General features: G+C 36.7%; 2 protein-coding genes across 6 annotated transcripts in view; both read left to right on the plus strand.

Moving 5' to 3' along the window:
- LOC124157187 (segment polarity protein dishevelled homolog DVL-3) overlaps nt 1–5,386 on the plus strand; it is a 44,997-nt gene extending 39,611 nt beyond the window's left edge. For all 3 annotated transcript variants that reach the window (XM_046531720.1, XM_046531722.1, XM_046531721.1), the window contains one exon: nt 2,631–5,386. In XM_046531720.1, the coding sequence (XP_046387676.1) occupies nt 2,631–3,028 (398 nt within the window). In that variant the 3' untranslated portion in view covers nt 3,029–5,386. The remainder of the gene's footprint in view (nt 1–2,630) is intronic.
- Nucleotides 5,387–6,639: 1,253 nt separating this feature from the next.
- Nucleotides 6,640–20,942, plus strand: LOC124157189. Of its 3 annotated transcripts, XM_046531727.1 has the most exons (9): nt 6,640–6,723; nt 6,874–6,951; nt 8,266–8,495; nt 8,623–8,728; nt 8,908–9,001; nt 11,518–11,643; nt 13,795–14,092; nt 15,043–15,083; nt 18,838–20,942. In XM_046531727.1, exons 2-9 carry the CDS (start codon nt 6,881–6,883, stop codon nt 19,267–19,269), a joined length of 1,398 nt encoding a protein of 465 aa, XP_046387683.1. In that variant the 5' UTR covers nt 6,640–6,723; nt 6,874–6,880; the 3' UTR covers nt 19,270–20,942. The 3 variants fall into 3 exon arrangements, with proteins under 3 accessions (XP_046387683.1, XP_046387681.1, XP_046387682.1); XM_046531725.1 differs by having other exon boundaries at nt 6,664–6,951; XM_046531726.1 differs by lacking the exons at nt 6,640–6,723; nt 6,874–6,951 and adding an exon at nt 7,338–8,005.
- The last annotated feature ends 826 nt before the right edge of the window (nt 20,943–21,768 follow it).

Below are 21,768 nucleotides of genomic sequence, written 5' to 3' on the forward strand. Positions count from 1 at the left end.
TCAATTTATTTGTCATGTCTTACTATACATCTACATACAGTAAAATCTCTGTATTGATCAGGGGAAAATGAATTCCTATGCCAATCCATTTGGATTACTGTATATACACTTTATGTATATGTATTTTCCACAGAATTTTTATGGCCTCAGATTTGTCTCCTTAGAACTTACACACTTATTGATTTAAATGATTCTGGCGTTTGTAATTGGAATCGTGAATTAATTTTTTACGTGTAACGATGACTCAGTGTGTATTCATGGGATTCTCACAGTGGCGCCGACTCCATGGGGCCAGAGGGGGCCCGAGCCCCCTCAAAGATTCGTTTGGGGGGGCGGAGCCCCCTCAATAATTCAAGAAAATAATTAAGTTATATTATGCTTTGTGAAATCACAAAAATATATTGGTAATTTTTATTTCCCGTGTTTGACGATAGTTACCTTTTAAATAAATTTAACAATGAGTGTTGAAACAAATAATTATAAGGTTAAGCAGGTTAACTGAATGAAGTGGTGTGAATCATGGTAGTGTTTTGGTGCTGCGACACACTTTGAATTTAACCTCTTCCTGGGGCAAGACCTCGGATATGGGCCCCCCCAATATTTTTTATAAGTCGGCGCCCCTGGATTCTCATCTCTTCTTACGTCTCTGTCTCTCTCTAATTAATTTATACATACTTGTAATATTGCTAATCCTTTTTTAATGTATAACGCAATATACCTACACCAAAACTGTATAAATCAAGTGGAATTGTACTGATCATCATGATTTTAATTTGCTAGTGTGATTTTTTTCTCGGATTATGGTCCTGGATTTAAGTCAATTTTGTGTTCCCAAGTTTTAGTTATCCATTTGTTTTGATGATCAGTATTTTCTTTAGTGAGATCTAGTTTGATCTCAGCCCATTATTTTCTTATTAATAACTTTTTGAGTGAAATTTTAAGGTACATCTTTTTATTGATAGTAATAATTTTTAATTCTTCCATTTGCTTGTATGTATTTTTTTGTGAAAATAACCTTTTATCAGTGAAAACTAGGTGATATTTTAGTGTTATCAGGTAAGCATACCATTAAATAAGTTAAGTTCTAAAACCATTCTAGAAAACTAGTAATACTGTTGAGTGTTGTATCTTCATTAAGTCATTACATACTTCCATCTAGGATGAAAAGGAGTTAAAAAAATATCAATCTCGTGTGTGACATATCTTGACCTATTTAGATAATATAAGCAAGACATTTCCATAGTGAAAGCAATTATTAAAATAATTTACTAATTACCATAGGTTTTTGTTGAATATTTGTTGTAATTTCTGTATCAGTACCAGAAAATGTATCTTGAATCTATATTCTCATTGCTTATCAAACAATCTCAATCCAAAACAAATAAAATTTTGGTAGTTTATTTAAGTATTGTGTTTTAAAGAGGCCACATTTTGGTCTCAACATGAATATGAAAAGTAGTGAAATAGATTTACAAGCTACGGAGCAACATTCAACCACTTTTTTGTGTTTGAATTCGCAAATGCAGGGGTTTGGTAGATATGGCAACCTAAGAATCTCCTTATGGGTTTTTACAACCATTGACTTTCCATACATATGACTGTTAGCAGTTGTGAGGCATTTGGCAAGAGAATTTTCTAGTAAGCTAGTCTCAGTAATTAATTAATCTTAAGCTGGAACTGATACTCTAAATGTGACTCCCGAGCTAAAAGATTGATTACTTGGGTAGGATGAAATTTTCTGTTGCATTTATGTAGCTTTTGTGGAATTCTGTAAAGGGTTCCTTTTATGTCTTTTCCTCAGAACAATATTTTTATTTATGGAATTTTTTTATTTGTGCGTAGGCATTAGGGTTTTCGTCCTTCTTTCAGTCAAAGATTTTCTTTTATATTCATTGGTTTCAATACTAGGTTTCCTTCAATTTCTTTAAACGTTATATTAATATCTCCAATTTTATTTAATTTTAGCACAGTAAATGTACCATTTAGATACAGATCATCCTTAAGTTCTAATGAAGCTGTATAGGATTAGCATGGTACAATGGACAAGGAACGGTCTTAAGTGCCAGGGCACCTGATAAAGCCCCCTCCTCTTCTGCGATACAATCTACGACTCATGCATAAGGTGTTTGTTATTGTAAGCTTTTATTGAAGTCTCTCTGCCCACAGTTCTGAATGTGTTGGGTTCCGTCTCTTGGGAATCAAATTGGTATAGTGGTTAGAGTGCTGGCTTCCTATTCTCTGGGTCCAGGTTCAAATCAGAACGGTGGTTGGTAGTTATCAGAGAATACCTGATATCTGCTTGAATGCTGTGTGGAGGGCACTTACAGGGCAAGTACAGCATTCCCTTGATTAGATGGGGTGTTATACTGTGGTTTGTTAAGAGCAGCCTAATGTCGATGCTGGGTTTATCTCCACCCTTCCTTTTCAATCCTTTCCTTGTTGGGCAAATGACCTCAGCTGTCGGTCACATCCTCCAAATATCATACCATTATTTCTCCTTGTCCTTTGTGCAATTGGATAATCAGGTATAATACTTAAAACAGTCTTTCAAACTGTTTGTTATTGTAATTTTTTAATTTGAAGTCTCTGTGCACGGTTCTGATTCTGTTGACTACTTTCTTTCTAAACAGGTGGTAGTAGCAATGGGTCTGAGCCTCGAAAGGACCAAATGGTGGATGGGGGCATGCCAAAGGGGAACCATGGTCGTGCTGGTCACGGAAGCAGCAGCAACAGTGAAAGTGAAGCTGGGTCGTCTCGCCACAGTGGCGGCCGTGGTGCTAGTGGGGGTGTGCCTGGGGGTCGTCGGTCACGGTCAAGTGGAGGCTCGGAGCAGAGCAGTGCTGCCACAGCAACCACCACCCCTGCCATGCCCCCAGTAGCAAACTCAGCCTCGGGCTCGTCAACACAGCCTTCTCTCACGTCTCATTCCCTTCAGCAACAGCAGCTGCCAGAGGACCTCTCAGGGAGCAGGCAGTCATTCCGCATGGCAATGGGGAACCCGTGCGAGTTCTTTGTTGATGTGATGTGAGACAGTCTTGGTGCCTACCCGGGCCCTCATGTCCCTGACCACTCCCCAGGTCACAATGGGTGACTCTGTGTATCAGTTCAACCCCTGCCACTCAAGGTGGTCGGGGGACTAGTATTCGGATGTGGCTGCACAGATACAAGAGGCGTGGGATAAGGACACCTCAGCTGACAAGTGAATCCTTTAAACGTATGGGGAAGGGTGAGAACTCCCTATGAAAGGCATGGGAGTTCCTCCCTGTCCTTGAGCAATATTTAGAGAATTGAATGAGAAAATCGTGGTGCATACTCAACATCTGTGGAGGTAGGTTGTTTCCTCTCTGTGTTGATACATTTGATACTTTCTATTGAGGACTTAATTTGTAAACCGGTCTTGAATGAGAGAACAGGGTCTACAAGGGTATAAATCTGTCAAGAGGAGTGATGAATTATAACATTGCCATTGCCATTACATTTGAAAAACGATCTCTCCCATGTGTTATGGCAAAAGGCTCATATATTTTTCTCACACAAGTTCCTTAAATTGACCTATTGTATGATTGAAAGTTTAATTTCCCTGTATTTTTATCCTTTCTTTCTTTCTGTGCCAAAGTTATGATGATGGGAGTTATTATTGAGAGAATAGGCTGTAGTTCAGTTAATCTTCAATGCCATGGACATCTTAACACTGTATACCTAGGGAATGCAAGCCTCTGGTGTTTTTATAGTCTGCCTTTGGCATGAAGCTTGAAACTTTCAATGCTGTGCTACCCAGAAAGGTGTTTAAACCTCAACCTTCTTCAAACTAAACGAAAAAATTATGCTTAGGTGAGGAAAACATTACTCCTAGGACATTGTTTTGAATGTATTTTATTTGCACCACTGGTTTGATCAAGAGTAATTCCAGTTGCTGGACATAAATTATTTCATTTTACAATTTGTATTGAATCTGTACATATTGTATCTGTCATTTTAGTGGCAGCAGAGAACTTTAAAACCATGGATACCTACTTATGTATTGGGTGATGCCAATTCTTAGAGTTCAGTGTGGAATCTATTGATGATAACTGTCAAATTGGTTGACTGATACGCATCCAATGCTTCTTACAGATCTCTGCTTCTGTTTAAAGATCAAATAACTTAGGAAGGGATTCCAGCACAACTAGTACTATGTTTTTATGTTGTATATGAAGAGAAATGTGAAATTTCAATGAGCCTTGACTACAATCTACCTATAATTTGTGGTTTAAAAGATAGCTGTATTATTAATTTATCATAAATATTGACCAATGCCCGTTGTTTGTTTTATGTAGCATCCAAACACATTTTTCTCAGGTGTACTTTATATCTCCTTGTTGCCTTGTTACTTTAACCTGTAGCCTATTATTCTTGTTCCTATAATCTACTAGCAACTTTATTTTTGTTATTTCAGTCTTCTATGACTGTTCATGGATAGAAAAAATCCTTATCTTGTTTTATAGGGTGTCACTCCTTACTGATACAAAAATGTATTTTGTAGTTACCAGTATCGTGTAAGGCAAAAGCACTTGTGAAAGGCACCAGGTGAAGTTTTTGACTTTTTTAATCGGCAAGTGTATAGCACAAAAAGATCTAATACTGTTCCAGTAATTAAGTGAAGCATTTAATTCCTATGTGGTTAAGAAGAAATGTGATTAATAACTTTTAAAATGGTTGAATTTATGTTATATGTGTATAGTCATTCTTTTGCCAAGTTCAAAAATTGATTTTTGATCCGTTACGGTGCCCAGACAATGTTCATATAAGTATTGTATACGTAATGCACAGTGAGGTGGTTGAGCATTTTAAACCAAATGATCCAGTCGCTCACCTTTGTAGCCTACATTTTTATGTCACAGACTTAAATATTTTTGGCAATATTTGTATCTTTGTAAGAAGAGCTGCCATGACTTATGATTTCAATGTAAACATAAACTGATATATTACCTTCATTTTATGGCCGTGTATTGTGGTGGTATAAGTTTGCTGTAAGGCTGTAAAAGATGAATTAAGTGTTGTCACTTATACTTTAATATTTATAGTCAGTTTTTGCTACAGTGCTAAATTTTTTTACTATAGTGTCATTAAAAAAACTTACCAATTTAGCTGAAGTATGTGGAAAAATCTTAACTCTCCAGTGAACATCTGTAAGTTGATTGTAATATTTATACACTTACTGTTTTCTAACATGTCATGCCTTTGAATTATGTGTTGGTAGTTATCATTTGTACAGTTCATGTAAATACAATATCCGAATGATATTAAAAATAACACTTTAGTTCATTCGATCCTTCTGTGTATACTTGTGGAATGCTTTTTTACGTAGAGAAGTACATTTCAATAAAGGAACTTTTTAGCCAATAAATGTGCCCTTTTTACTTTCTACATTTCCTTTTAGCTGCAGAACCTTTCTTATATTTGGTTAGAGTTGAAACACTGGGAGATTGTGCAACCTTATTTGGTTCTTTCAAAGTACTCAGGAAATTCATAAATCATGTAATATTTGCCATGTGAGTAATAACCTTCACTCAAATTGTGCAAGTATTGTATCACAGCAGAGGCAGTCACATCATCTAAATGCCAAAAGGATAAAGAATGTAAAGATTTTCTCATAATTCTTAACTCTTTGTCTCTCAAGAATGTACTCCAAAACTTACAATTTTCTCATTGCTGGTGTTACTCATTTTCTTTTAGGTTACTCAGTATAATTTACGGAATAAATTACTACACAAATATTTCAGTAATGGATTCTGAAAAGAAAACGATAAGGTGGTGTCTTTACTTACAAACACAGCATACCGATACCTCCACTGGACAATTGCTTAACAATCGCCCACTGAATCAAATCCACTCATCTAGGAGCCGAGCAATACGAATATGCTCAGCTGGCAGTAGCCAGAGCATTCCTATTCTCCAAGATTCGGAGGTGAGCGTTTGTGCTCCAGCTACTGCCAATTGAGCGCATATGTATTTTTGGGCTACTAGATGAACAGATTTGATTGAATTACTGAGTGATTGTGCAGTGGAGGCATTGATACCATGCAGTGAAGTCTGAAGCATGACAGTGATAAGATGGATTATTTCAATGTAACTTTACATGTAAGAAGATCCTAGTAGCCAGCTGTATCATTCAAATGCGGTATGTACAAACAGTCATGTATGGTGACAAGGGCTTCCCCAGAATCAAAACTGGGGGGGGGGGGGGGTGGCAAGCCATGGTTTTTCAAGTTTTCGGTAAGATTAAAGCATGGAAAAGGTGAACGAAATCAACATTTTAAGGAAACTGTAAGAGCTCTTTATTAGCCTTTAAAATTATTTTCCTTAAGGATATTTGCAATTTTTTATTCTAGGGGGGCAGCTCGGTACGCCCATGCATGGTGACCATAAAGGAAATGTGCCCTTTAAATTATGATTTACCATGGAGAACAGGCTCTGACACACTAGAGAATATGTCTTTTAAGATTTGGTGATATTATGGATATTTTCTTTCCTACTTTTAGTATTCATCTCAACTATTCCGTCACCTATTATAATAATTATCATAGTGCTTCGGCAGAATGTTTGAAAGTGCCTCGCGAACTTCAAAGTAAAGATGGGGAGAGGGCGGAAGCTACTGCGGGTGCAGTCATGTTTGTTGTGTCACGTGATCTATGGGCAGAAGTGAAAGTGCCGCCATTAGGTTACGCAGGAATTTTCGATAAGGTGAGTAGATTTTTGAATGCATATCGTAAAACTGTGATCTGATAGTGAATTTATTACTACAATTTACTTCCTCGAAGTATTTACTTTATTACACTGAACTGGTCTGGGGTTTTTAGTTCTTTTTTCACCTTTATTTCTTAAATACCATAGCGTCATCATGGTGATGTCTTGTTGTGCAGTGAACTGCAAACAATATTACTTGAAAGGAAGTAGAGTAACTTTCCATTGGTGAGTACTTTTGAGATTGATTCCTATTGTGTTAGTGTTCATACAAGTTTCTTAGCTTTCCAGCTTATTCATCCTCCAATCCTTACTGTGAATCGAATTTAATGACGAGTGTCGATTACATCCATAGGGAGGCGTTGTTTTTCATTGTATGTGGATTTTTTATTTGCTGTTAATATCTTTCGATTGAAATCTGACACATTCACCTCAAGTATTTATGTAATTTCTAAACGCGTGGTGATTTTGGGTCACTAATTCCCCATTTCTAGTTACGTAACATCGTGGTGCATCATTGCTGTGCAACTAAATGAACGGAAATTTGCAAGATAGACGGCAGGATTACTTTTCATAAGCAAGTATTTTCGAACCTTTTATCATTGAATCATGAATGTTCTTTTACCTTTTAAACACTCAGTATTGTACGCTTCGGTTGTGGAGTATGACGAGAGAGTGTGTGCCGGAATCTCACAATCAGTAGATCTAATCATATCGCTGTTGATTGAATTCGCGAATAATTCATTTCAATTATGTATGCCCTCCGATGTAAGTGGACAGGCTTGCTCATAGGAGTACAGATTCATTGACTGTGCTCCAAGAGGGTTGTAAATAGTATGTGAATATATAATTACGATAAGTACACTTTTTGCTGTGCACGAAAGTTTGTTTTTAACATGGCGGAGTGCGCATTTGCGATTGTTTTTTGTTTGAATGTGGGCGTGTGGAGTGGCAACAGTAGGTCGTGTAAACGTGTAAACCGTTCTGATGATCGAGCGCATTGGGACACGTGACTAGTGGAGACGAGTAAAATTCATTAGTCTGTCGTGATCTGTTACATTAATGCCTATTACTGTTTTAATAGGCGTTTATGAAATATTGTTTTCTATTTCGGATATATATGTTATAAAGTCTTAGATTGCTGCTTGCTTAGTAAGTGTTGGCTGAATATTAAATACGGCGAATTTAGCGTTCTCGGAGCCACCTTTGCGATGGTTATTACTTGCTGTGCTTATAATTGTTCAGAACGGTATAAAAAAGGAGGAAAAGTAACTTTTCACGTGTAAGCTTTTGGGAGTTATATCTGTTAGTGTCGTTTAATGATCATAATTGAAAGGAAAGACACTCGTTCGTATGCCCCGTTTTTTTCACCACCACCACGTTCCTTCTCGAACTCTTATTCGATCATTCTCTTTGTCACTCCATGTTTTTGCTCAAATACATTGCAGTTCATTATTTTACGTTGACCTTGCTAATTTAGCATCTCTCGCACCTTGTCATTACCAACTAATGCGCCTGCCTTCATTGTATACATTCCCTTAGCTTCCCTTTGAACGAAGAAAGGAGGAAAAAATGGCTGAAAAATGTACGGAGAAAAAACTTCGTTCCGGGAAAATACACGAAGATATGCTCTAAGCATTTTGAGGAAAGTTGCTTTGACAGGGAGAAGTTTGGGGGGCATTGGCTAAAAGCTACAGCAGTGCCGACTATTTTTGACCACGAACCGTATTACTCAGCTAACGGCGAAATATACAAACCCAAAGTTGCGAAAGGTACTGAGGAAAATTAATTATTAGGGTTCTTGTAATTTATCATGCTATGACTTTTCATTTTCGTGTATTGTAGCCGCTGGTACGTAATTATGTTGATGATAATGAGTGCGTTCTGGGTCTCGTTTAGCTAAGGTGTCCGCTGTAAATGGTAGGCAGAAGTCAGTGCCTGATGGGAATGAAGGAGGCGTATCTTCTATAACTTATCCAACTTCTACAAGTGCTAAGGATTATCGGTGAGCAAAAATGCGTGCCAATTTTTTCATGAATTGTTCTCATAGATTCTGCCTAATTGTTTTCTAATTGAGGGAAGAGAGAAATTTTCTTTCAAATCTGCATGGTCAACCATTTAGTTATTATAGAATTGATAGTTTGCACTTTCTATATATTTTCGCCGTTTTTGTTCACAAAACAGGCATTTTGGAGACTTTGCTGCAGAAGACATGAATTCACTGGCCAAGAAGAAACCAGTATTACAGATGGAAAAGACTCAGGCGGCAAAAAATAAGGTAGTGGAGAAAAGGTTTCAAACCTTTATATTTTGAATAATGGTACTTGTAATATTAATGCCATATTAAATTTCTGCAGTTGTCTTGAATGAGATGCAATGTTTATGTGGTCACACCATGTGCAGATAGTAGTAGTCCATGCTGTAAGCAGTGGCGGATGCAGATGGGGGGCGCGCCCCCCCCCCCCCCTTGCGGGTCCGCCTGTATTGCCGAACATTGCAAAACCACAATTTTAGCTTTTTTATATCATAAGATGGCATTGTCATTTACATGTTTATAATCACTTTAAATAAAATTTTCATATACTTTGCCTGTGACTTGATCATATTTTATTACGATAAAAGTAAAGACAACTCAAGATATTTTGCGCCCCCCCCCCCCCCCTTGAGTTTTTTCTGTATCCGCCACTGGCTGTAAGCCAACCCCATAGATAAGGTTCCTTCGAGCATTTTTTCTGTTAGTACACACTGCATTTAGTGCTTTAGGTATTTCTTTGACTTCTCTGTGTGCAGAATTGTGCATATTCTATTATCAAGGAACCCTACTTATATCAATCGATTCAGACTGTGTTAATCATTAATTCTATTAGGGTGAACATTGCACATTTTGTACATAAGCACATAGAATTAATGGTGTTACAATGTCTGCCTGTACATTCATTTTATTATGTTATTCAGTACATAAAATTAGAGAAATACAGCCTAAGTGATCAAGCATCTGGAGAGCTCACGATGATTATCTTTCCAATTACCATGGAGTATTCTTGGGGCATATGTAACCTTTTATGCTCAGTAACCTCATGCATGAAGCTGTATGGCACTATTGAGTCAATAATATTTGTTGTCCATAAATTCAAACAAGTTCAGTGGAACCTCGCTTAATTAATATAATTTGTTCCCGAATCTTACTCATAATGCAAAGCACTCATTAAGCGAAACAATTTTTTCCATAGGAATCAATGTAAAATAGGATAATGCATTCCATTCCGAAAAAATGCTCAAAACATTCATAATAATGTAATTTATTATTTATAATACATCCTTTTTTACAAGAGTGTTTTCTAAAGAGATTTGTTTTTGCCTGCACTTCAAAATTTTGCAAAAATGAGACTGCATTATCGTCAAATAAATTTGCAGCATGTATAGCTACTGCCTTATTAGGCTGATGCTTCTCAACATATGATGTAACAGTATCCCATGCCTTCAGCATCTCCCTTATATCGCTGGAGGGTTGTTGCTCTGCTGAGTCTGTTATCTCCTCCTCCCCTGAAGAAATCCTCTCCCCAACTTCTTGCTGTGACACAGAATACAACTCCATAAGCTCTTCGGTAGTCAGTTCCTGGCTATGCCCTTCCACTAGCTCATCGATGTTGTTGGTGTCCACCTCTAGCCCTATAATCTTGGCCAGAGAGACTATCTCGTCAACTATCAGCTCAGCAGGTACTTGCTCAAACTCCTCAGAGTTGTGTTCAACAACGCTGTCCAGCCAAAGCTACTACCATGCAGAAATATGGGTTCTCTTGGTGACCCCCTCCCATGTCTTGTTGATCATCTTGAGGCAGGCAATGATATGAAAGTGGTCTTTCCAAAACTCTCTGAGAGTGAGATTAGTTCCTTCAGTTACCTCGAAGCAGTTCTTGAAGAGAGTTTTAGTGTAGAGCTTTTTAAAATTTGAAATGACCTGCTGATCCATGGGCTGCCGCAAAGGAGTGGTGTTAGGAGGCAGGAACTGGATCGTGATGAATTTAAATTCTTCAAGGAGGTAATCTTCTAGCCCTGGAGGATGTGCAGGAGCATTGTCCATAACAAGCGAAGCACAGAGTGGCAAATTCATCTCAATCATATATATTTTAAAGACGGACCAAATACTTCATTGATCCATTCTATAAAAAGGGAACGTGTCAAGCCTTACTGTTGGGCCTCCATATTACATTTAGCCTGCTCTTCTGGACTTCATACTTCACGAAGGCTCGTGGATTGTCCGAATGATAAACAAGCAGAAGTTTAATTTTCAAATCACCTTGTGATGTGCTCTACCTCATTGTATCCAAACAATGGCCTGAATGTAAAAGTATCCCACGCATGTATGTGCCCCGGTCTCTCTTATGTATGTTGAATTTGGATGAGAGAAAACAAACTATGTGCATTTACTTTTTTACAAGGTGGTGTTAAACTAAAGATACTCTATTTTTCATTTGTTTATGGTCAAAATTTTGTAATTCAAACCATAGTCTGCTTTTGTTAAATGAATGATAGGTACTTTTGATTAATTTTTTAGTAAAACATCTGTTAATATCCTAAAATACACAGCTTTGGGTACAACCCTTATCATCATGTGATATTAGTCCTGTTTGGTGATCAAAGCTAACATAACATGCATCTAGGATATGAAAAGCCATCCTTGAATATTCATCTGGAAATACATTACTCATTGAATGTCAATTTAGAAAATGCTGTAATATATTCTCTGCATTGCTATGTTGTGATCCCATGCCTGCTTTTATTTTTATTATTTAGACTTGGAGACGCAAGGAGCTTAAAACTGATGAAGATGAAGTTATTGAATACATAGAAGAGCTAGAAGCCAGGAAACGGGCATCTCAATGTGCTGTTTGCAGTCGTAGTGTAATAAATGGTAAAAAGGTAAGAAACTTATTTACCTTTTCTTTTCCTTGATGCATGGGAAGAATATTGTATGATCTAATGAATATGTTAGATTATTTCTATTTAGCTCTGATTTTATTTTTTCATTATTGGCCTTCCTTTTTGTAGTTTTGCATAGTCGTCATACCCGGGTTTCTCATAATTTATGATTTCTTCTGCTCTTGGTTTCCTCAAGCTTTGTGGTAATGAATTTAATATATGGATAAATTCTTGAAATTCCGTAAAATAAATCTTTGGTCTATAATTCCGTCATGTGTACCCTATTTCATTTGAAAAAATCATAATCTTCTCTTATAAAAAAATGGCTTTAAATGTATATGGTTGCTTATTTCATGGCAATAAGGGTCCCACACAGCACATGGACATCTTTAGGACGTCCGTAGGCCATCCGCATTCATGCCATTTCCCCTGCACGTCCGCATGTCAGTAAAAAAAGGGTGCCTACGGACGTCCTGAAAGTGTCCACTCTGGACACCTTCAGGACACTCAAAGGCAGTGGCGGCTTGCCCGTAAAGACTCTCGGACACCGCCCCTCCAAAAGATTTGAAAAAGGAAAAAAAATTAAATACCCATTCAATTGTATTTATACATCTATCAACCAAGGTGTTTTTTCATTCACATGCATCGAAAATGTAGAAAAAAACACGCGAAAATAGCGCGAGAAGTTCGCATTTGTAGCCGCGGGGCATTGGCCAGAACGTCCCAGTCCATCACCATGCTGTTATATGAAGAGCGGTAGTGGTGGGGGCTGCTGGTGCTATGACGCATCTAAGCTTGTGCCTTATGGAAGTCTTGGCCACCCGAGCATGTGCAGAACGATGTAACTAGTGAGTTTATACCGCCGCGCCACCCGGCGGCTGTATAATCTTGGTAATGCAGTCTTTCGGAGTACCTTGTTTTCTTGACCAGTTGACTTATTATGTGTAAATTGTTTTAATACAAATAGGCCTAGTTGTAGTTGAGTTCATTGAGTTAGTGATTGTTAGTGTTTTAGTGTTAGTGATTGTTTTGTGTATTAGTGGTCTCTAGATTGCCTGAAAACTCACTAAAATACACAAAATATTTTAAAAAATTTGACCCCCCGGTGGAGTGTGCTCCTCCCACCATTTGACTCACGAGCCGCCACTGCTCAAAGGACACATTTAGGTTAGGACTGAATTTTGTTCGTTACCAATAAATACTAGGCCTGGACATGAATTTTAATAAATAAGGCATCAATTTCATGTACAATAATCATTAGACTTCTGTGGTACAAGAATCTAACACAAGAAATTGAATATTACTTATTTTTCTTCTTACCCTGCAAGCACTTCTTGGCATGCCTAATCTTATTTCTCAGTCACCTCTACATATTTTCCAGGGGCAGGCATAAGTGACCAGCTGGTGAAGATATAAAGCATAATACAAGTACTTTATCCTTGCAGCGGAAAAAAAAAAATAACATGAGGGAAAACCGAACATACGACCTACGTATCTGACACTCTGTACGCTAACTACTACACCACGGCAGCTGATAAATGTAATGTAGTAAAGGACTGGACATAACTGGACTTAAAAGTAGTTGCCACTTTAAAGTCCAATTATTTAGGGTCCACACAATATTACATTTATGAATTTCAATTTATGGTCTGATAACCCGATGAATACAATATACCTATATATTAGAGATTCCTTCCAGCATTTTTATATTGCATATTCTATGTCGCTATTCTTGTGAAATTATGTGTTTTTCCTACGACCGTCGTTTCGCTATCAGTTCATAAATGTGAATGATTTTCAAATTATGGCCATTTATTTCTACTCATATCATAGAAGTGCCAAGAATGGAAAAATTATTCTTATACATAAATCCCTTAATGACTACTTAAAAATGATGGAATAAAAACATCTACGGAAGTGCGAAAGTTCAGCATCCATTTTGTCATTACTCTGGATTATTGTCGGCCTGGTCGTAAGAAACCCATAACAAGCTTACTTGGTAAGCGCCTTCCCTATTAATTCCTTTCTCCTTAACTCAATGACTTATAATGTGCTGGCTGGGTTATATCCAACCTTTGAAGCCATTTCTTTGTTTACATTGGCTATGATCAAATAAGCTAATCATTGTGTTTTTACTTTTGTAATTTGTAGGAATGCCTTGGAATGCTCACATCAACCTCTGGTCTATCCCTGCTTCAGTGCTTGATTGGCATTTCTGGTAACAACTCCACGAAGATCAAAGAGTGTTCTACGAAAGATGTTGTATGTGTGTACTGTGCTCATTTAATCAATTATGCTGATAAATTAGAAGCTGAATTGGGGAAATTGAAGGCAGCTATCAATGGTTGCCTTCAGATTAAAAGTTTGAGTGAGGAAGACCAAGAAATGCTGAAACCACAATTTAATTCACATATATCAATCCTGGATGAGTTCAGTGATAGAGTTGTTGGTAAGGAAAGCATATTAAATTTTTTAAGTTATCATGTAGAAATATTTACCATTAAGGAAACTAAATATCGGCCCATATTGGATGATTAGCATTGTAGGTCCAATGCAACTATGGGGCTGTCATTAAGCCTGCTTTTATTTCAAATTCATTTGCATGAAATCCTTTACATGGTGAACCGACTCCGTGAATTTTCAGAGCAGAAACAATACGAGGTGGTGTGACATCAATGCATAGTAGTATCAGTTCTACCAATAAAAATACAGTAGACATTATAAGCTATGTGTGTTAGTTTGAAATTTTAGATATCAAAATTTTATTTGCTCATTTTCTGGTTGTGTGCTTGGTAATTTTGTACTTCAAGACTATCTATTGGCTATGGAGAGTTGAGACTTCATCATCTGAGATGTCATTGTATTCACACAGGGATCATTACTTGAAATAGGAGTGTATTAACTTTCACTCTGCCTTTATGTTAGTGTGCTTGTCTGTTTCTCTACTCTTTGATTAATTATTGCATTCATAATTACTATAATTGTTTACTTTCTTTGAGAATTCGGTGAACTGAATGGATTGTACATGTTTTAAAACAGGGTAACCTGTCAATATGCATTTTAAGTAATATCTACAATAATAGTCAGCCTTATCATGTGTTATTTAATTATTTCTTTTGCCTTAGTTATATTGTGTGAGAATCTCATATGTATTGTATTCCAAGACTCTTGATAAATTATAATTTGTAATGTAGTTTCTCTGTTTACATAGTGGAAGTTTGCTTTTTAATAAAATTCAGAGTATGGTTAATGAAACAGGGAATAAAGGTGAATGTAATTTTCCGGATTATCTGATTTCTGCTTGTTAGGTAAAATACTTTTTATCGTTATCAGAATCTATTATTATCTAATTTTTTACCTATTTAAAACTTTTCACATTCTTGGTATTTTCTTCAACAGGGCCCGGTTCTGCTGCTGGAAGAGGCACCGAGAAAGATAAAGTAAGGCTTGATCATAACTTATTTGGCTGAATTTTTTAAATATGATAATTTCTGTGAAAACATCGTCACTGTTTTAAAGATGTAGGGTATTTTATTTAAATCAAGAGCTGCGAGGTCAGTCTTATTGGCAAGTTGGAAATTAAATAGAATTACATTGTGTCATGAAAAAAGTGGACTGTCTTTGAATCAATTACAAAATGGAAATCGAGCTATTCGTAAAAATTGACCAGAATATGCAAAAAGGTAATATATAGTCATTTTGCTACATGATAATGCCCCCTCACTCATAGCAAAATGAATCACAAATATGGTCAAGGCATTGAATGGGGAAATGCTAGCGCATGCGGCTTATTTTCCTGACTTTGCTCTTTCCGATTACCATCTGTTTGCATCATACACACTCGTCAACAACACTTCGATTTGTAGGAAAACATATAAGAATGGCTCAACAAATGGTTTGCTTCAAAGGAAGAAGTATGTTTTTGGCATGGTATTCATAACATGCTGGAGAGTTGGAAATTTTTTTATTAAATTATAATTTTCACAAAACAGACATGTAAGGTTTGCAAAAAATTCTGGTGTCATACTTCTACACCTGGAATGTAGTAAGCAATTTGGGGGGATAAGGAAGGGAAGGGCTATGAATCTAGAATATTTATTAGAAAATGGCCGTATGATAATGTATAACTTTTAATTTGTCCATTCGAGTTTACTAGCTCATGGCCTTATCATATTTCCATGGAGCTACCCTTCCAGAAGTATTGTTTATTTTTGTTCATGATGGCAAATTATTGTCTTTGCTACAAATGCTAAAATATGGACAGCCAATTTTTAGCATTGGTGAATTGCCTTCCCTGTAAGAAAATGGGTTAAATGGTCAAAGGAGATTGGTAATAACGGAACAAGTTGGGTGAAGAGAGGTGGGGAATAAATACAGTAAAACTTCGATTTTACGCACTTCGATTTTACATCAAGTCTCGTTTTTACGCAGCGACACTCAAGTCCGGCCGGAAAGCATAGGGAATTGCAATGGTGAAACTTCGATTTTACATCTTTTCTTGATTTTACGCAGTTTTTCGATTTTGCGCAGCATAACCCCATCCCCAAAGAGGCCGCTAATCTTGATTTTACGCAGTTGTCTTTCGACTTGTTTTGAAAATTCCGACTGGAGCAATATGAAGTTAGGTTATTTATTCGTCTCAATGAGTTGCAAAAATGAATACATAAACGGTTGAAATGGCGTCGCGCTGTGTGCGTGAAACTAAAAACATCGCGAATCTAATAATTGCTTCCTCGTGCGCCCTCTCAGCAATAGTTCAGGCTCCGAACGAATATTTACGAACTCGAATATCGCTCTTAGTTCAAATTTGCCGTAGAAGGATATCGAAGCCTAAAACATACGGCAATCGACGTGTATGCGTAACTACTTTTGATTAAGACAGATGATCGCCGGAGATATTAGCATTTTCACCTTTCGTTTATTATTCGGCTTATTGATCGACGCTGTTTATAACATATTTATTGTAATTACAGTAGATGGCCGTTAATCCGGAATTATGAGCTACGGAATATCTATCCCTCACGGAAGGTTTTGTAGAATTTTGCCGGCGCAATGTTTTCCGTCGCCCCAGCGAAATATAACGGCGAAATGAGTCGTTAAAAATCCTCCCGTACCAAAATTTTGGCTTCCAAGGTAATCCAAAAAAGATAGTCGAACTTCTAGTATGTAGGTAAGTCGATGGTGATTCAACATGATGGTAAAGGCAGCATGCGTTGTTTCATTCCGCGGGCTAACCCCACATCTGCGGGACGAATGGAGGCGAGGGAAAGTTGCTTGCGCGGCGCACTTATCAGAACTGACTCAACTTGTATCTCATTGTCAGTGGGTTTTAGTGAAACATGATCGGAACTTTATAGCTATTATCTTAACTCCGCTAGGTGGCAAGCGTTTATTTTTAACTGAACGGGAGTTAATGCCCTCGGAGAATAACTCACGTCGTCAATCGTCTTGTAATCATTAAAGTCAAATTCAAGACGGGAGTGATATGGCAGTCCCTTTAAACTCAGGAATGGCTTAGCACCATTAAATCGAAATACAAAAAGTGTCCGGTGTTGTTATCAGATATGGGGAAGCAAAATATTACGTGAAGATGAGTCGCACGGCTTGTAAGTCGAAGGTCCCGGCGCTAAATTCGCGGAAGAATGCCGACAGAGAAGCTATACCCGGTAGATTCAATCTACTAATGCTAAAATTTCATTGGAAAATGCTTTTTTAATGCGTAAAAATTATAGAGGGAAAATTGTTCCGGACTATTAATCATTTTTTTATTCGTCACTGGCGGCATGACGGTAGTTGCGCGGTTATTTAAATGGCTCACTTAAAAAATGTGATCCAAACACCGGAAAAATCTAAATTTCAGAATATCCCGGGTCCTGAGTGCTCCATATTATCTATGGTATGATATTTAAAAGGAGGTAACCGACAGCTGGGGTCATTAGCGCCATAAAGTAAGGGCTGGGGGATAGGAACCTTATGTTGGCATTAGCCAGGTTGTAATGATAGGCTTCAAATGGACCAGGACTTAACGTCCCATCTGATGGACAGAGTGGTGCACTGGAAGTGCCCTCCACATTACCCTCAAATAGGGATAGGACCATCTCTGATAAGTTTCTGCTACTGCCAGGACTTGAACCCAGGCCCACAGGGTGTAAAGCTTTTGTGATGTATTAGCAAAATTTTGCTCCCTGTTAATGGGGTTAATTTGGATGACTATCCTCATATATCTCATTTCTTCAATCTCCAATCTTTGTTTGTCTGCAGGTTGTCAAACAGATTTCTTGAAAACTGCTTTTAATGAGAATATTTTCGAAAATTAGCTTCTCTGCGAGCATTTAGTATCACCATTCCGAAATTTCTCCTGGGTAACAGAAGTAATCTTAGTGCCAGAAATGCTAGCAATTCAACCATGTTGTTCAACCATGGGAAAAATTGTTCAGGAATGCAACGCTGTTTCTCTTAAGGTAACACGTCGTCTGTGGTATTGCTTGTGAGTAAATCAGATTATTAGGCTTCATTTTCTTGCCCTCAAATGACTAATTGAATCCAAGAAACATATCTGACGTGATTGAAAAATATTTCATGCTCTTTTACCTACAACCTCCCATATGAGATTTTTTCTGGTTCCGGATCTGGCTTAAATCAGAGCTATACAAAAGTGTATGACTAAGCCTTCTAAAAATAACGAGCAAGAGTTATCCTGAAAACTATACTCCTCCTCAATACCAACACTTGATTTTACACACTTTGATTTTACACAGTGCCCATATTTCGGTCCCTCCAACTGCGTAAAATCAAAGTTTTACTGTATGTTCTTCATCTTAGTACCAGTTTATCCCTACTTTTGACTGGAGATAGTGCATATACATACATCCTTTCAGTGTCATTGATTCAATAAAATTTATCTGTAATCTATTCAATGCATATTGATACTGGTATTATTTTGTGAAATGTTATCCTTCATGAATTTTATGCTAATATGTATTAAGGAAACTTGTTTCAAGAATATCATTGATTATTTGTGTCAGTTAATGATTCTTCCAAAGCAGTGCTATTTTCCACTGTGGGAGAAAACTTCAGGGCTTTATTAACTTCCTTGTAATTCTTAAATGAGCACAAAAAAGCTAGTAATAATGCTGTAGCACCTTTAATATAAATATGAATACTATTTTAATTTTGGCATTTGTATGATTTCAGGATCCTGACAGTGGGGTATCAGATATTGTTATACAAGAAGTAATCAGTGTGACAGACTTGCAGGAGCCCATTCATGTCAAAGAAAATTTAGTGAATAGTGAACGGGAAGCTCCAATCCAGAGGAATGTAACGAATATCCCAGGGCCTGTTGTGGTGAATGCAAATATTGTTAATAGTCTATGGAGGAACTCTATGAAGACAAATGTTGAAAAGGTTAGAGCCCATAAACCTGAATCGAGTGATCGACTTAAAGTTGATCATCCAGAGTTAGTTTGTAAAATATGCAACTTAAGGACATCATCTCGTGCAGTTCTCTTTTACCATTTAAGAAGGCACATGGCGAATTATCAGTGGTGCGATTTCTGTGATGCACCAATTTATGATGATGAAAACGAAACTAAAAAGCGGAAAATATCTGTGGATCCCACATGATAATTAAATATTCATCAGAATCTCAGAAGTCACAATTTTTTTTTATATCGATGATTATCTATGTTCAGCGCTTGGTATGTAGTCAATTGTTACTTAATGGTGAAGTAATATTCAATTGGCCAAAATGGTCTAAAAAATTTACTAAATTATTTTTTAATTTAAATGATTAATTTGAATTTACTTAACGAAGAAGTAATATTTAGTTGGCCAAAATGGTCTAAAAAATGTACTGTATTATTTTTTTGTTTAACTGATTATTTCAATTTGCTGAATGACCAAGTAATATTGTGCTGGCCAAAATGGTCTAAAAATTTACTGTATTATTTTTTTCATTTAACGAATTAATTTGAATTTGCAGAAAGCTGAAGTAATATTGAGTTGGCCAAAATGGTCTAAAAATTTACTGTATTTTTTTTCATTTAATGGATTAGTTTGAATTTGCAGAAAGCTGAAGTAATATTGAGTTGGCCAAAATGGTCTAAAAAATGTACTGTATTATTTTTTTGTTTAACTGATTATTTCAATTTGCTGAAGGGGCAAGTAATATTGAGTTGGCCAAAATGGTCTAAAAACTTGACTGAATTATTTTTTTAATTCAAACTCTTTGACGGCTTATAAGATGCACCCCAATTTCAATATGGCATGCACAAGATAAAAGTACGCACGAAGGCCCGGCACCCCAATAATTTCCTATACAAAGTTTTTATGCCTCAGAAAAGGCCAATAGGTGGCATAATCATTGATGTGATTGCCAGAAAGAAATTAATTTGTTCTTAAAGTTACACAATACAACTCACTGATCATGGAACAAAATGAAGCACAGAAATGGCAGAAAATATTCCCAATCATGAAGTAAGACTTCAGTCACTTCCTAAGTCACAAAACTCTTTGTCATAATCATTTTCAACGTAATTAAATGTGAAAAAATCATCACTACAGTTTCCATCATTGCAAGTATCACTCTCTTCACATACCTATTCAAGTAACATATTGAAATTACATAAATACAATGTCTCGCTCCCAACTCCTTCGATAACACAAAGCGAGCCAAACGATAAAAATATACAATATTATAAATAAGCAATAAAGCAGTTCGCATAATAATATCAATGACAGCTACAGCATTCTTCAAATTTGCAATAAATATATATTTGTAAATGTATTGGAGTCAGTATTGAACATTAACCCATGAAGGTCAAACCTTCATATATCAGATGCGGGTGATGTTTTGGGGCGATTATTTTGGAAATAATTGGTCTTATATGCCGTCAAATATAGTACATGTGTTCCTTGAAATTTTTCAAAACCTATCTATAAGTAAAATCAGTAAAATGTTAAAGTTATTTCTAATGTTAACTTTCACATGTAGAAAATATTATCTTAAATTCAATGTAATACATATGAAAGTTCTTTAAGTCATTCCATATTACGATTTTGCAAAGGTTTTGATTGTTAACTCCTTCGCAATTGGTCAAATGAGATTCAATGAATTATTTTCTTTAGGATGGCAATGTAAAACATATATTTTCATGAAATTGCTATGTGATTCATAAAATCCATCTCGGAAGAAACTGTTTAATTTATCCAAATTCTGTTATGATGTAAATATGTTTATGTCACTATATTTATGTGATGAATTCAGTGCTAATAAAAATTTGTATTTTTTGTATGAATTTTGATAGATTTTTGAAATTTTAGTGTGGTCCCTGAATTTGTATGAGGTTTTAAATGCAGTGGAACCGCGTTAAAGCGAGTATAGGCTATTGCAAGACCACCGCCATAGCGAGAGATAGCCGAAGCACTGTCAATTGACCCTATGATTAGCATGTAAAAAAATTTGTTTTTGCGAGGTCCTTTTGGTGTTGGCACTCGTCATAGCGAGAGTTTCCATCGCCGTAAAACCTTCACCAAGAGACCCTAACCTCTGTAATTGCTGGCGATCTGTTAGAGATGAAGTTAACATGGAGTGCTCAGTCTCAAATTAGGTAGTAAAGTGTCATTCGATAAATAAGTACAGCACACTCCCGATTATCCAGGCTAATGATGGGGAGAGATGGCACGAGTATGTAATCAGAAAACACGGATAAACCGAACTTCTGGTATTTCATAATTTTAAAAAAAAATTTATTATTATATATGCAATTATTCTGTTATTTTAGAGTGCTTCCTGGATTCATTGAGAGCATTCTTCGCCAGTTCGCGATCTTTTTATCGGCAATAACATGGTTGTATGTTCTCGTACTATAAATGCTCCATGTAAGGCCTGGTTAAAAAAACTACACATCCGTGCAAACCCTTTCCTGCATCCAAAGTTATCACGGATGCAGGAAAGTGGTTTGCGCGAATACTTCAAAACCACTGCTAGACGTCAGAAACTATGCCATGTAGTTGCATATCACACAAGTTGACCGGGATGCAAGTGCTGCAGGACGTGTATCCATGATCGTGGAGTTTGGTCGCAAACTGGAAAACAGAAACATGGTACTCCCGTGAATGCAG

This window comes from Ischnura elegans, chromosome 4 (genome assembly GCF_921293095.1).
Source record: "Ischnura elegans chromosome 4, ioIscEleg1.1, whole genome shotgun sequence".
Taxonomy (NCBI): domain Eukaryota; kingdom Metazoa; phylum Arthropoda; class Insecta; order Odonata; family Coenagrionidae; genus Ischnura; species Ischnura elegans.

What these genes read in the sequence shown, in the direction of transcription:
- LOC124157189 (XM_046531727.1), top strand. Translation starts at nt 6,881, where the DNA reads ATGGTGATGTCTTGTTGTGCAGTGAACTGCAAACAATATTACTTGAAA. An exon ending in GTTCAGTGATAGAGTTGTTG is followed by an intron (nt 14,093 to 15,042) that starts GTAAGGAAAGCA and finishes TTTCTTCAACAG; the next exon opens with GGCCCGGTTCTGCTGCTGGA. An exon ending in GAGGCACCGAGAAAGATAAA is followed by an intron (nt 15,084 to 18,837) that starts GTAAGGCTTGAT and finishes GTATGATTTCAG; the next exon opens with GATCCTGACAGTGGGGTATC.